The sequence below is a fragment of the Physeter macrocephalus genome, chromosome 1 (genome assembly GCF_002837175.3).
Source record: "Physeter macrocephalus isolate SW-GA chromosome 1, ASM283717v5, whole genome shotgun sequence".
Classification (NCBI taxonomy): domain Eukaryota; kingdom Metazoa; phylum Chordata; class Mammalia; order Artiodactyla; family Physeteridae; genus Physeter; species Physeter macrocephalus.
The window spans coordinates 38,031,724-38,048,177 of NC_041214.2; the positions used below are offsets into that span (position 1 = coordinate 38,031,724).

General features: G+C 42.7%; 1 protein-coding gene across 1 annotated transcript in view; it reads right to left on the minus strand.

Moving 5' to 3' along the window:
- LOC102979304 (collagen alpha-4(VI) chain-like) overlaps positions 1 to 16,454 on the minus strand; it is a 94,339-nt gene that overhangs the window by 7,213 nt on the left and 70,672 nt on the right. The window contains 3 exon segments of the mRNA XM_024115177.2: positions 1,673 to 2,047; positions 2,050 to 2,334; positions 3,670 to 3,751. Coding sequence (XP_023970945.2) covers positions 1,673 to 2,047; positions 2,050 to 2,334; positions 3,670 to 3,751 — 742 coding nt within the window.

Sequence of the window (16,454 nt, forward strand, 5' to 3'; positions counted from 1 at the left end):
AAAAAAAAAAAAAAAAAAAAAAAAAAGACATAAAACTTAAGACACAAAATAAAATCAAGTAAAACATAAAATAAAATAAAATATACAATAAAACGAAATAAAGAGTAACAAAATAAAATACAAAAAACCATTGACATAAAATCAAAAAGATGTAAATTCAAACAAAGCATAAAATAAATACAAAAAGAAAAGCAAATAAAATACAAGCAAAATAAGAGAATAAAATTCATCCCATTGTATAAGCAATATAAAATAAAATAACATAAAAGAATAGAACAATATGAAATATAACCTAATGTAATAAAACATATAAAATAAAGTGAAATTAAAACAGACTAAAAAACTAATCCTTTAGCCTCCATCTTGCTCAAAGAATCACTAGGCCATCAGCCATCTATTACAATTCTCCCCTCCATCTTTTGCAAAGGTAAGGAATCTAAAGTTCAGGGTGGTCCACTGACCTTTCTAGAATCACACAGCTCATTAGTGGCAAAGCTTGGACTAGAACCAATTCATTAACGTCCATACCTCTCAAATTACAGAATCACAAATGCTATGTCTCTACTTCTAAGATGTCCATCAGACTCCCTTTATTCCTTCAGTGACAAACGGACAGATGTTCCTCAAGGATCCCAGCAGGGTTTTCACACCCGCTTATAAACTGAGAAACTAATGTCTCCCAGCAAGGAGGGCAAGAAGGCCTCCCATGTCACAAGGAAGCACCCCGCACATGAGTTGTTGTGGACTATGCACAGCTGGACAAAGCCCAAGACAAACTCCTGCAAATGTGACCAGAATAATATCCACCCCCAATCCTAACCATCTCCATCATCATGCTAGGGATACAGATTTGTCACCAGTTGCCCATGAACTTGGTTCAACTGGAAGTGAGCCTACTAGAACAGGATGCAGGGAAGATTTTTGGCCAAGCTTCACTGTCACAGTGCCCTTCACTGGTGGCTTCATCTAGCCAACCTTAGGTGGGAGACCCCGGACTTCTATCCTGTCTCCCTCACTTCCTGGCAAGTCCCTGAAGACTCTTGCTACTCAAAGTGTTGCCAGCATCAACCAGGAGCCTGTTAAAAATGCAGATTCTCCACTTTGCTGCAGCAGAAATTAAACACAACATTGTAAATCAACTGCACTTCAATAAAATTTTTTTAAATGCAGACTCTCAGGCCCCAGCTCAGACCCACTGAGTCAGAATCCAAATTTTAACTAGATCCCCAGGAAATGCATGTTCATGTTAAAATCTGAGAAGCACTGTTCTATAGCACTGGATTCTGAATCACTGGATACAGCAATAACAGTAACAATGCCTTATGTGTGTACAGCAGTGGTGCTTTCACGCAGGTAGTTGAACGTAGGCTTCACAAATAGAGAAGAGACTATAATCCTCATTCTGGTAAATGAGAAAATCAAAAGGTTTGGTGGAAACCTGAGGCCTCCCAGCGACCAGACAAGAAACCAACGCTAGGCTTGGCACAGTGTCAGGGAAACATAGCTCAGGGTTTTCAGGAAGTGGTGTGCTCCCTGGGGGCTCCCCCAGAGAATTCGGGGCTGCCTACACCTCAGCAAGATTGAAGGTGCAATGGGCACCCATTCGCCCATATGCCAGGCTCTGTACATTCCTCTCCCCACCCGGCATCCCCAGGGCTCCCCGACTGCTCACTTTTTAGGAGGTTCAGGAAGGCCCGCGTGAAGCCCCGGGCATAGGCCACCTCCGCATCCAAGAGCCCCTCAAGGTGCAGCATGTGCTGTTCGGAGGGGGCGCTGGCCACATGGGTCCCCATGCCTGGGCCCAAGGCCAGCACAAACAGAGTGATGCGCTTGCACTTGGCATCCAGGGACGGAGTCCTTAGTTTCTCCCGGTCCCAGCTGCTGGTCTCACTGGCCACGATGGTAAAGAGGACCTGCACTTTCCTGGGCAGCGGGTTCGCCAGGAGCACCTTCTCCAGTGTCCACTCCAGGGCATGGCCCAGGGCCGGGGCTCCCCGCAGGGGGTGGTCCAAGGCCTCGCGGACGTGCCTCTGCATCTGCGTCCGGCAGCGTACGAGGTCAGGTGGAAGCCCTCGCGCACAGGTGGCCATCCCGCACCCGGCCAGAAGTAGGGGGTCGTGTGTGTCACCAGGGCCATGCGGGCCCCGTGGGGGGACGCGCTCGCCTGCGCAGCCACCTCCAGGTCGTCGAGCGTGGTGTCCACCAGAGTCAAGGCTGTGCGGTAGAGGTCGGTGCCCACGCCGACGGAGCTGTCCACAACAAAGGCCACGTCCATGCCCACCGCCAGTGGCCTAGGCACGCCCAGCCCGCACTCCGGGGCCGGGCTGCACTGATCTGCAGAGGAGAGGTGGGGAGAGGAGGGGTTACCACGCGTCCCTTCCCTTCCCATGGACACACAATTCCAGGCGCTCAGTAGGGAAAGCCGCTGCTGAGGGCTGCCTGCATGGGGTTGACTCTGTCAGTAGACGGGCACTGTAAATAAATGTGTGTTTCCCAGAAGGAAAAGTTGAGAGTATCTGATTCCCCGGTTAATGTTTCTAACCACTAGGCCATATGGCTTCCTAATCACTAGGTTCACAGACCCCTGCCTAGTTCAATCAGGCCTGACCTCTTATGGGGGTGTGTGACCTGGGGCAGATTACTCAGCTTTCCCACAGCCTCAGTTTCCTCATGTTAGATGGCGATAATGATAATAATAATAATAGTACCTCCCTTATGAGGTTGTTTGTGAAGTGTAACTTTAAAATGAGTTAATATATGTAAGGGCTCAGAACAACTCCTGGTGTGTAGTAAAAGCTCAGACTCGATAAACCCCAGCTAGATTTTTGCTTCCGCAGGAGGGGGATGGAGGCCCAGAGAAACCACATGTCAAACAAGACGATGGACGGGAAAGCAGTTCATCGGCTGTAATATACTCTACAAATGGAAGTTCCTGTATTTGACCCAACCAAGTTTTCAGAGCCAAATCTCTCATGGCAGTGTTAGGACTTAGTGTGGATCCAGTAAAGGGAACTATTAAGTCCCCTTTTGCTTTCACCTACAGGACTCACTCTGGCCCCGGGTGATGTGGATGTGGATGAGAGCTCTTCACACGTGGGCATGTGTGGGTTTCAGCATCATGTTCTTTCTGGCCCAGGCGAGTGTGGGATACAGTGATGGAAGCAGGGACCCTGAGACAGGGGACAACTTGCCAATACCCCGATGATGGCCAAAGGCAGTTCCAGGCCAAGAAACCAGGACTCTTGACCTTAGCTCAGTGGTCTTCCCTTTACACTAAGGTGCCACTGAGGAAGGAACACAAGCCCAGCCATCCACAGGAGCCTGGCAGTACAGGTAAGTAAGCAGAGCAGGCCAGGGCTGAGAAGATAGGGAAGGTGTGGGGAGGGGAAGGCGGGGGACTAGCAGACACCCGCCCCTCCAAAGGGAGCTGGCACCACTCATCTCTGGCTGACTGTGGCCACAAGGGAATGCAGTGTCTGGGATTCTCCAGATTATTCTGACTTCCTAAGAAAAACTATAAATCCAGACTTAATAGGAAATTCCCCAATTCTAAAGTTCTTCACATGCCAAGCAAATACACGTCTGAGCAGCAGAAATGGCTTGTGGTCAGCAATTAATTCATCCTGTTCTGAAGACATCAGTCTGATCAGCAATGCCATCCAGGCTTACCATAGCAGAGAGTGCAGTGGGCCATGTCCTGCTGGTTCTCTGTCTCCCAGACATACAGATGAAATTTGTTGGTTCCATCCATCTAGTGCCAACACATACACGAGGTTATTGTTAGCTGTACTAAATCTCAGGCCATGTTTTTCATGCATCTCCCAATTCAGATGAGAAAAATATTAATATGCTATTTTTAAAGAACACAGATAATTCTCTATGTCTAAATAATTGGGGACTTCTATTCCAGTTATTATAGTCACTTAGTTCTCTAGTCCTAACCTGGTGGCGGGACTACCATTGGTGTGGGCACAGGAGCTGTGGGTCTTCAGACTCCCAATGTATGTAAAACTCAACAAACATCAGGTTGTGTTGGAATGAGGGTAAGGGAGTTGAGGCTTCAGTCATTTATAAATTCTGTAAATCTTTAGTGATTGTCCATGGTATGTGATGCCATGTGATGGGAGTTATTAACCATGAACATGCAGACCCTTCAAGGACACAGTCATAGATCTAGGCCCTAAACCATGAGGATGGAGGGAGGCAGAGACCACCAGGGAGGCCTCTCTAGAGTATTCCTGGTGTTCAGAGCTGGGAAGAGTGAGGGGGAATCAGGGAAGTCTTTGTAGTGATGGCAAGTCTGTTTATCTCCTTCACCAAACCTTTCCAATTATGATTAATTTAATAACTGATATCAGGTTTAAAAGACAAATAATATTAACAGTAATAAATCCAACAAGATCCATGTGATAACTGGCTAATCAACAAACACATTCTCTCTTCTTCTGAGAGTCATGACTAGACTACATTTCCCACCCTCCCTTGCAGTTAGTTGGACCATATGACCGGGATCTAGCCAACAGCGTGTAGGTGGAAGTGATGAATGCCATTTCCAGGGCATGCACTAAGCTCCACTGCCTCCTCTGCCAGCCAGATGTAAAGGATCCAGAAAAGGTCTTGAGGCCCTCATCCATGTTGGGGCCACTGACAGAAGGAACTCAGGTCCTGAATGCAGCAAAGTACCCCTTTCCTTCACCCACACACCCAAGGACCCACATCGCTGGTGACAGATGCAGAAATAACACTTTCTGGTGTTGAGCCCCTGAGACTTGGGCATGAATGGTTTCACAGTCAACCTGCCCTGGCTAACGCAGACTATTTGCAAGGTTTCCACCTCATAATGAAATTAGGAAAGTTTTCGGATGATTTCTCTCAGGAGTTGAGGTGTGGTTTGCAAAGAGCTGGATAGCTAAGCTTAGTCATGGCCATCTCGTTGTCCACTCTGTCAAAGCATGTAGGACAGCACCTCCCTGAGGGTCAGCCCCACCTCCTGCATCGCTGTGGCCAGGGCCAAGCCGACCTGGACCCTCCTCTGGTAGCAAGGTGCTCAGGATATGAAGATGTCGTGCCCACCCTTGGGAACAGAGAACGGGCAGGGTCTACTCTGGAAAAGAACATTCTGTAACATACACTCCTTACAGATCATTCACTCTTCCTGTTTAGGATTGCAATGCATCCCAAACATGGTCCCTCACCTGAGCCTCCTTGATGGAAAAACCCTTGTGGGGAAAGAAATATAAAGAGTGGAACTTTCATTTATGCTAATGTAACACAAAACAAACATGGGAACATTCCTAAGTCTTCCATGCCAAAAGCCATCTAAATTTAGGCTTTTTTCTGACTTAGAAATTCAAATCAACAAAGACCGATGAAATGGCTACTAGGTAAAAGTCTTAAGCCATTTGGAGACGCAAAAATGACACAGCCACACCTTCAAAGAGCTTAAAAACCTAAGTGGAAGGATAGACAAATAATGTTCAAGAAAGAAAGAGACCAGTAATATATTTTAGGAACATAGGAAGAGGAGATTCATTTCAAAAGGAATGAATAAAAGGAACCTGATGAAGATAATGGCATCTGGCACTTTTGAGAGAATGAGTAGGATCCTTACCTGGCAAAGAAGCAGGGAAAAGCATTACGGTTTGGAGGAACAGCAAGATAAATGCCCAGAGGTAGGCAGTGGTTATTTATGAATTCTTCTCAATGCCCCTAGCCCCCAGACATTTGAGAAAATGTGTTCCAGTGGGCAGCATATCTGAAACCCTGGAACTTCCTGACAGATGGAGGAGGCTGACAAGAACAGTGAGTGGAGATTTGCCAACATCCAACATTCAGATCCACCCCACACGGTCATCAGATCTGAGTATAGACCAAAAAAATGGACTTAATAAATCACCGAAGATTAGAGAGAAAAATGTCAGCATGGTTATGACACATTAAGAGCTTTACTGGAAATCACATGAGGCAATCTGGAAGGCTTCTGAAACCAGGATCCACAGCAGTGTTCCAGGAGACAGGAGAAGACTGGAGTAACACAGGAACATCGACTTTACTCTAAGAGTTGTGGGGAGAGGCTAAGCTGGTGTACATTATTTTTAAACCACAGGAAGCATGGCTGAGGTGTGTTATCTAATGAAGAATTGATGAGAATTTTAAAGGTAGTATGAAAGACTTCAAATAAATTCAAACATACCCTAAAGTTTGTATAAAGGATTGGTTCACAGGAAAAGTTCTATTCAGCACTAAGAGACTAGGTGTAGGGAACTCGGGTCCAAGTCCTTGGTCTGCCAGAATTGGCTGTGTGGCCTTGGACAAGCCTCTGGCCTATTTCCTCAACAACAGAGTTTAGGGTAGGAGTCAATGCTGCTGAGCTTTCTTCCTATTTCAACACGGCCTGGTCCCCCGTTACTGTCCTCTGTATTTGCCTTGTGTTCAGGACACTATGTTGACTTTTCTACTCAGCTCAGCTCTTCATCAGCTGTTCTGCTGGTTGGAAAACAACATAATTCAACTGAATTGGAACAGCTACAAAACTTACATCTATTTTTTAACATCTTTATTGGAGTATAATTGCTTTACATTATTGTGTTAGTTTCTGCTGTATAACAAAGTGAATCAGCTATATGGATACATATATCCCCATATCTCCTCCCTCTTGCGTCTCCCTCCACCCTCCATATCCCACCCCTCTACGTGGTCACAAAGCACTGAGCTGATCTCCCTGTGCTATGCGGCTGTTTCCCACTAGCTATCTATTTTACATTTGGTAGTGTATATATGTCCATGCAACTCTCACTTCGACCCAGCTTACCCTTCCCCCTCCCCATGTCCTCAAGTCCATTCTCTATGTTTGTGTCTTTATTCTTATCCTGTGCCTAGGTTCTTCAGAACCACTTATGCTATTATTTTAGATTCCATATATATATTGGCATACGGAATTTGTTTTTCTCTTTCTGACTTGCTTCACTCTGTATGACAGTCTCTAGGTCCATCCACCTCACTATAAATAACTAAATTTCGTTTCTTTTTATGGCTGAGTAATATTCCATTGTATATATGTGCCACATTTTCTTTATCCATTCATCTGTTGATGGACACTTAGGTTGCTTCCATGTCCTGGCTATTGTAAATAGAGCTGCAGTGAACATTGTGTTACATGACTTTTTTTGAATTATGGTTTTCTCAGGGTATATGCCCAGTAGTGGGATTGCTGGGTCATATGGTAGTTCTATTTTTAGTTTTTTAAGGAACCTCCATACTGTTCTCCATAGTAGCTGTATCAATTTACATTCCCACCAACAGTGTAAGAGGGTTCCCTTTTCCCCTCATCCTCTCCAGCATTTACTGTTTGTAGATGTTTTGATGATGGCTATTCTGACTGGTGTGAGGTGATACCTCATTGTAGTTTTGATTTGCATTTCTCTAATAATTAGTCATGCTGAGCATCCTTTCATATGCTTGTTGACAATATGTATATCCTCTTTGGAGAAATGTCTATTTAGGTCTCTGCCCATTTTTGGATTGGGTTGTTTGTTTATTTGATATTGAGCTGCATGAGCTCCATGTATATATTGGAGATTAATCCTTTGTCACTTGCTTCATTTTCAAATATTTTCTCCCATTCTGACGGTTGTCTTTTTTTGTCTTTTTATGTTTTCCTTTGTTGTGCAAAAGCTTTTAATTTTCATTAGGTCCCATTTGTTTATTTTTGTTTTTATTTCCATTTCTCTAGAAGGTGGGTCAAAAATTATCTTGCTGTGATTTATGTCATAGAGTGTTCTGCCTATGTTTTCCTCTAAGAATTTGATAGTGTCTGGCCTTATATTTAGGTCTTTAATTCACTTTGAGTTTATTTTTGTGTATGTTGTTAAGGAGTGTTCTAATTTCATTCTTTTACATGCAGCTGTCCAGTTTTCCCAGCACCACTTATTGAAGAGGCTGTCTTTTCTCCATTGTATGTTCTTGCCTCCTTTATCAAAGATAAGGTGACCATATGTGTATGGGTTTATCTCTGAGCTTTCTATCCTGTTCCATCAATATATATTTCTGTTTTTGTGCCAGTACCATACTGTCTTCATTATTGTAGCTTTGTAGTATAGTCTGAAGTCCGGGAGCCTGATTCTTCCACCTCGGTTTTTCTTTCTCAAGATTGCTTTGCCTATTTGGGGTCTTTTGTGTTTCCATAGAAATAGTGGAATATTCTGTTCTAGTTCTGTGGAAAATGCCATTGGTAGTTGGATAGGGATTGCATTGAATTTATAGAGTGCTTTGGGTAGTACAGTCATTTTCACAATGTTAATTCTTCCAGTCCAAGAACATGGTATATCTCTCCCTCTGTTTGTATCATCTTTAATTTCTTTCATTACTGTCTTATAGTTTTCTGCCCACAAGTCTTTTGTCTACTTAGGTAGGTTTATTCCTAGGTATTTTATTCTTTTTGTTGCAACGGTAAATGGGAGTGTTTCCTTAATTTCTCTTTCAGATTGTTCATCATTAGCATATAGGAATGCAAGAGATTTCTGTGCATTAATTTTGTCTCCTGCTACTTTACTAAATACATTGATTACCTCTAGTAGTTTTCTGGTAGCATCTTTAGGATTCTCTATGTATAGTATCATGTCATCTGCCAAGAGTAAGTTTTACTTCTTCTTTTCTGATTTGGATTCCTTTTATTTCTTTTTCTTCTCTGATTGATGTGGTTAAAACTTCCAAATCTATGTTGAATAATAGTTGTGAGAGTGGGCAACCTTTTCTTCTTCCTCATCTTAGTGGAGATGGTTTTCAGTTTTTCACCACTGAGAACCATATTGGCTGTGGGATTGTCATATATGGCCTTTATTATGTTGAGGTAATTCCCTCTATGCCTACTTTCTAGAGAGTTTTTATCATAAAGTGGTGTTGAATTTTGTCAAAAGCTTTTTCTCCATCTGTTGAGATTATCATATGGTTTTTAACCTTCAATTTGTTAATATGGAGTATCACATTGATTGATTTGCATATATTGAAGAATACATGCATCCCTGGGATAAACCTCACTTGATCGTGGTGTATGATCCTTTTACTGTGCTGTAGGATTCTGTTTGCTAGTATTTTGTTGACGATTTTTACATCTATGTTCATCAGTGATATTGGCCTGTAGTTTTCTTTTTTTGTGACATCTTTGTCTGGTTTTGGTATCAGGGTGATGGTGGCCTCATAGAATGAGTTTGGGAGTGTTCTTCCCTCTGCTGTATTTTGGAAGAGTTTGAGAAGGATAGGTGTTAAATCTTCTGTAATTGCTTGGTAGAATTCACCTGTGAAGCCATCTGGTCCTGCACTTTTATTGGTTGGAAGATTTTTAATCACAATTTCAATTTCAGTGCTTGTGATTGGTCTGTTCATATTTTCTATTTCTTCCTGGTTCAGTCTTGGAAGGTTGTGCTATTCTAAGGATTTTTCCATTTCTTCCAGGTTGTCCATTTTATTGGCATATAGTTGCTTGTAGTAATTTCTCATGATCGTTTGTATTTCTGCAGTGTCAGTTGTTACTTCTCCTTTTTCATTTCTAATTCTGTTGATTTGAGTCTTCTCCCTTTTTTTCTTGATGAGTCTGGCTAACGGTTTATCAATTTTGTTTATCTTCTCAAAGAAGCAGTTTTTAGTTTTATTGATCTTTGCTATCGTTTGCTTCATTTCTTTATTATGTTTTTCTGATCTGATCTTTATATCTTTCCTTCTGCTAACTTTGGGGGGGTTTTTTCCTTCTTTCACTAATTACTTTAGGTGTAAAGTTCGGTTGTTTATTTCAGATTTTTCTTGTTTCTTGAGGTAGGATTGTATTGCCATAAACTTCCGTCTTAGAATTGCTTTTGCAGCATCCCCTAGGTTTTGCGTCATTGTGTTTTCATTGTCGTTAGTCTCTAGGTACTTTTTGATATCCTCTTTGGTTTCTTCAGTGATCTCTTTGTTATTTAGTAGCATATTGTTTAGCCTTCTTGTGTTCGTATTTTTTACAGTTTTTTTCCTGCAGTTGATATCTAGTCTCATAACATTGTAGTCAGAAAAGATACTTGATACTATTTCAATTTTCTTAAATTTACCAAGGCTTGATTTGTGACCCAGGATATGATCTATCCTGGAGAATGTTCCATGAGTACTTGAGAAGAAAGTGTATTTTGTTGTTTTTGGATGGAATGTCCTATGAATATGAATTAAATCCATTTTGTTTAATGTATCATTTAAAGCTTGTGTTTCCTTATTTATTTTCATTTTTGATGATCTGTCCATTGGTGCAAGTGGGGTGTTAGAGTCCCCTACTATTATTGTGCTCCTGTGTTGGGTGCATAAATATTTACAATTGTTATATCTTCTTCATGGATCGATCCCTTGATCATTATGTAGTGTCCTTCTTTGTCTCTTGTAATAGTTTTTATTTTAAAGTCTATTTTATCTGACATGAGAATTGCTACTCCAGCTTTCTTCTGATTTCCATTTGCATGGAATACCTTTTTCCATCCCCTCACTTTCAGTCTGTATGTGTCCCTAGGTCTAAAGTGGGTCTCTTGTAGACAGCATATATACAGGTCTTGATTTGGTATCCATTCAGCCAGTCTATGTCGTTTGGTTGGATCATTTAATACATTTTCATTTAAGGAATTATCGATATGTATGTTCCTATTACCATTTTCTTAATTGTGTTGGGTTTGTTTTTGTAGATCTTTTCCTTCTCTTGTGTTTCCTGCCTAGAGAAATTCCTTAGCATTTGTTGTAAAGCTGGTTTGGTGGTGCTGAATTCTCTTAACTTTGCTTGTGTGTAAAGGTTTTAAAATGTGTGTCAAATCTGAATGAGATCCTTGCTGGGTAGAGTAATCTTGGTTGTAGGTTTTTCCCTTTCATCACTTTAAATATGTCCTGCCACTCCCTTCTGCCTTGCAGAGTTTCTGCTGAAAGATCAGCTTTAACCTTATGGGGATTCTCTTGTATGTTATTTGTTGTTTTTCCCTTGCTGCTTTTAATAGTCTTTCTTTGTATTTAATTTTTGATAGTTTGTTTAATATGTGTCTTGGTGTGTGTCTCCTTGGATTTATCCTGTATGGGGCTCTCTGTGCTTCCTGGACTTGATTAACTATTTCCTTTCCCATATTAGGGAAGTTTTCCACTATAATTTCTTCAAGTATTTTCTCAGTCCCTTTCTTTTTCTCTTCTTCTTTTGGGACTCCTATAATTCCCATGTTGGTGCATTTATTGTTGTCCCAGAGGTCTCTGAGACTGTCCTCAGTTCTTTTCATTCTTTTTTCTTTATTCTGCTCTGAGGAAATTATTTCCACTCTTTTATCTTCCAGGTCACTTATCTGTTCTTCTGACTCAGTTATTCTGCTATTGATTCCTTCTAGAGAATTTTTAATTTCATTTATTGTGTTGTTCATCATTGTTTGTTTGCTCTTCAGTTCTTCTAGGTCCTTGTTAAACATTTCTTGTAGTTTCTCCATTCTATTTCCAAGATCTTGGATCATCTTTACTATCATTACTCTGAATTCTTTTTCAGGTTGACTGCCTATTTCCTCTTCATTTGTTTGGTCTGATGGGTTTTTACCTTGTTCCTTCATATTCTGCATATTTCTCTGTCTTCTCATTTTGCTTAACGTACTGTGTTTGGGGTCTCCTTTTCACAGGCTGCAGGTTCATAGTTCCCGTTCTTTTTGGTGATTGCCTCCAGTGGGTTAGGTTGTTGCAGTGGGTTATGTAGGCTTTCTGGTGGAGGGGACTAGTGCCTGTGTTCTGGTGGATGAGGCTGGATCTTGTCTTTCTGGTGGGCAGGTCTACCTCTGGTTGTGTGTTTTGGGGTGTCTGTGACCTTATTATTATTTTAGGCAGCCTCTCTGCTAATGGGTGGGTTTGTGTTCCTGTCTTGCTAGTTGTTTGGCATGGGGTGTCCAACACTGGAGCCTGCTGGTTGTTGAGTGGAGCTGGGTCTTATTGTTGAGCCCTAGATATCTGGGAGAGCTCTCACCAATTTATATTACTTGGGGCTGGGAGGTCTCTGGTGGTCCAATTGTTCTGAACTCAGCTCTCCCACCTCAGAGGCTCAGGCCTGAGAGCTGGCTGGAGCACCAAGTCCCTGTCAGCCACATGGCTCAGAAGAAAAGGGAGAGAAAAAGAAAGAAAGAAAGAAAGTAAAATAAAATGAAATAATGTTATAAAAATAATTTTTTTTAATTATTAAAAGTGAAAAAAAAGAGGAAAAAAAAAGTAAGAGAACAACCAAACCAATAAACAAATCCACCAATGATAACAAGTGCTAAAAATTAAACTAAGATAAACATAAAAATCCGAACTGGTCAGTTGCATACAGCAAACCCCAAGTCTATATGCTCCCAAAGTCCACTGCTTCAGTTTTGGGATGATTAGTTGTCTCTTCAGGTATTCCACAGAGGCAGGGTACAAGTTGATTGTGGAGGTTTAATCCACTGCTCCTGAGGCTGCACGTAGAAATTTCCCTTTCTCTTCTTTGTTTGCACAGCTCCTGGGTTTCAGCTTTGTACTTCGCCCTGCCTCTGCATGTAGGTCACCCTGTGACCTCTGTTCTTTGCCCAGACAGGAGAGGGTTAAAGGAGAGGCTGATTAGGGGGCTCTGGCTCACTCAGGCCAGGGGGAGGGAGGGGTATGGAATGCAGGGTTAGCCTCTAGCTTCAGAGGCTGGCATGATGTTGCAACTGCCTGAGGTGCACCGTGTGTTCTGCCGGGGAAGTTGTCCCTGGATCACGGGACCCTGGCAGTGGCGGGCTGCACAGGCTCCCGGGAGTGGAGGTGTGGAGAGTGACCTCTGCTTGCTCACAGGCGTCTTGGTGGCTGCCTGCACAGGCTCCCGGGAGTGGAGGTGTGGAGAGTGACCTCTGCTTGCTCACAGGCTTCTTGGTGGCTGCAGCAGCAGCCTTAGCATCTCATGCCCGTCTCTGGGGTCCGCGCTGATAGCCGCGGCTCACACCCATCTCTGGAGCTCGTTTAGGCTGTGCTCTGAATTCCCTCTCCTCGCGCACCTCGAAACAATGGTCTCTTGCCTCTTAGGCGGGTCCAGACTTCTCCCGGACTCCCTCCCAGCTAGCTGTGGCACACTAGCCCCCTTCAGGCTGTGTTCACACAGCCAACCCCAGTCCTCTCCCTGGGATCTGACCTCCGAAGCCGGAGCCTCAGCTCCCAACCCCCGCCCGCCCCGGCGGGTGAGCAGACAAGCCTCTCGGGCTGGTGAGTGCTGGCCGGCACTGATCCTCTGTGCGGAAATGTCTCTGCTTTGCCCTCTGCACCCCTGTTGCTGTGCTGTCCTCTGTGGGTCCGAAGCTTCCCCCCACTCCTGCCCAACCCCCATCTCCACCAGTGAAGGGTCTTCCTAGTTTGTAGAAAGTTTTCCTCCTTCACAGCTCCCTCCCCAAGATGCAAGTCCTGTCCCTATTGTTTTGTCTCTGTTTTTTTCTTTTTTCTTTTTTCCTACCCAGGTACATGGGGGAGTTTCTTGCCTTTTGGGAAGTCTCAGGTCTTCTGCCAGTGTTCAGTAGGTGTTCTGTAGGAGTTGTTCCACATGCAGAAGTATTTTTGATGTAACTGTGGGGAGGAATGTGATCTACACGTCTTTCTCCTCCGCCATCTTGAAAGTCCTCTCGTGCATCTTTTTTTAAACTCTTCTGAGGAAGAATACTTTTATGATAATGCTTAAATTTTTTACCATTCTTGGAAAAATAAAATTGTGAGAACCAGTACACAATGAAAGTCCATGGGGAACTCTGATTCAGTTTAAACTTATCTGCACCTAGCTGTTATTAATTAACTTTTCATTACTTTGACTTTGGACTTGCCAGCACAGTCCTAGTCACTGATAAAGTAGACAAAATGATTCTGGAGAAGGCTTTAGTTGAGAGTTCATGTGGTAAGGGACCCCAGCATGAGAAGAATAAACTGGCTCTATGATCCTTACTGCAGACACCCATCAGCACCAGAGAAGGAAATCTCACAGAGTACCTGAAACACAAGCCAAATGATCTGCTTGAGGCTCAAACTTTACTATAGTTTGAATGAGCATTTTTCATGATTCTCTCAACCAACTTCGCTTCTGAATATCCAGTTGTGCTCTGATGAGACCAGTTGGGCACTAAGGACAAGAGTGTATGGGGAAGGGGCGGGAGAGGATACAGCACAGGGATTTGCATGAACATCCTCTTTTGTTTAATAGAAAGGTATGTTCTCAAAGGATACAGACAACCCTCAGACCTCAGCCCCCAATATTAAAGAATGCCCTGTGGGCCCTGAGCTGGAGAAGCCCACAGGGTTCAAGTCAATGCTTGACTGTTTCTGGGCTGAGAAGGCCAGGGAGCCAGGGAACAATGCTCATTCCTGGGACTGCACTGAGGAGGCTCTTGGCCCAGGCAAATGGGGGAGAGGGGAAGGAAGCAAGTGCTGAGAAGGAGGATTTTCCTTGGACGGAGGAAGGGCTGACCGGACCCTAAGGAGGGAGAGTTAGATACCATCTCGTGTCCAGTTTCGGCTCCTGCCAGGTGGCATGGTCCCATAAGGAACGCCATGAAGCTGCTGACTCTTTCTGGACTCCCCAGTGAACACTGGGGGTCGACATTGGAGGGACCAGGGAACCAGACACACGGGAGTGCTGATTCAGGACTGTGTCATTTATAACAAATCACTTCACCTCAGAGCTTCCTTCACTTTCTCCTCCCCAAATCCCTTTGGCTTTCCTCTTAATATTTTCATCTGCTAAAGCTAATTGTTTTTTTCTGCACGATAGCCAGTATTCCATTCTTGGGATTTTTTTTCTTTTTTAAGAGCTGTACATGGAAATAGAAATAGGCCAGTTCATAAATCTCTCTCATAGTATTCTTGTATAGATCAAATTAATTAATATGTGGAAAAAGCTTAGAACTTCTCAACTATCTTCTTTTCCTGTTTTTGACTTTGAATTAAAATCTCATTGTGAATGGGGATTCCAGACCTTGAGCAAGTTATTTAACTTCTCTGGGTCTCAGTTTCATCATCTGGAACCATAATAATAGTTATCTGTTTGAGTTGTTGTAAGGATTAAATGAATCAATAAGTGGGAAGATCTGAGAATAGCACCTGGATCAATAAATGTGAGCTATTTTCCTAGCTATTGTTTCAAAGGAAGAAATGCGAGATTTTTTATAAAGAAAAATGAAATTCGAAATGAGGCAAACAAATTTCATTTTCCCTGTAATCCTCCACTTTTTGACTTTAAAAAAAGGGGGGAACATTGTCTTATGTTTTGAGACATAAGGCAATTAGACAGTTCTTAATGGAATTAGGCAAGAATTGTCCAAATGCTATAATATTGCTTTATTTAGGGCTGAGGTTGATTCAATGGATGGTTTAAGAAATCTTTCCAATATGCCCCACAACTTCCAAGCATGTTTAAATGGACAAGAAATTAGGCATCTTTTTATACAATCATTTCAAATTGAACAACCATCATTTTTCTGGAAGTATGGGGGTGTTGTTCTGAAAAATAAAATAACGTAGAGGTGAAAGACAAAAGCCCCACAGGTTGTCAAAGGAAGCCCTTAAGCGAATAATTCAGAAGGAAAATTACAGGACATTCCCACTCTCCTAACTGGATTCCGCTAAGGATAAAGCACAGAGTAGGGAAGGTTATGAGATGCAATACGCCCAGTTGTGAAGAAATGAGGATTTGTTGAAAGTCTCTGAGGATGGGGTTGTCATTTTTACGGTTTCTCTCCTTGCCAATGCCACCAGAACTGAGGTCATTCACTACATCTGAGCTGGCAAATACCATTTAACAACATTTCTAAATTGTTAAATTGAAGGAACAGACTCATCCCCCAGCATCCTGGGGCAAGAATATGTCTAAGAAATGAAGAGAAGAGCAGACAGAAAGGACAGAACTGAGACGCAAGTACCTTTAAGCTGGCAGGTTCTTCTCACACACTATGTCATTCTTTCACTCACACCTAAAGCAGCTGAGAGGGCCAGAACATCTTGACAAAGGACCATCCAGATGCTGTCTTCCCAGGATCCCCTCTCAGAGAGCAGCACTGATGAACAATGGGGTGGGGTTAATCATAATTGTACCCTGAGTATCAGTCTCCAAATGTTAGGGAAATGCCTTTTAAAAAGTAGATAATTACACCTGGATAGGAGCCTTGAATAACATCAAGTTGTGACCCTCTCTCCATTTTAGAGCTGAGCAAAATGAGACTCAGAAAGGCAAAGAGACTTTTCCTACAGCACCTTGTTGTTGATGAAAGAGCCAAAGACAAAAGCTCCATCTCTAATTTAAACTGTTATGTATTTGAAACAAAAGCAAAAATAAACAAATGGGACTACATTAAACTAAAAAGCTTTTGCACAGTGAAGGAAAGAAACCATCAACAAAAAGAAAATGCAGCCTACTGAATGGGAGAAGTTATTTGCAAACCATATATCCAGTAAGTATAGAA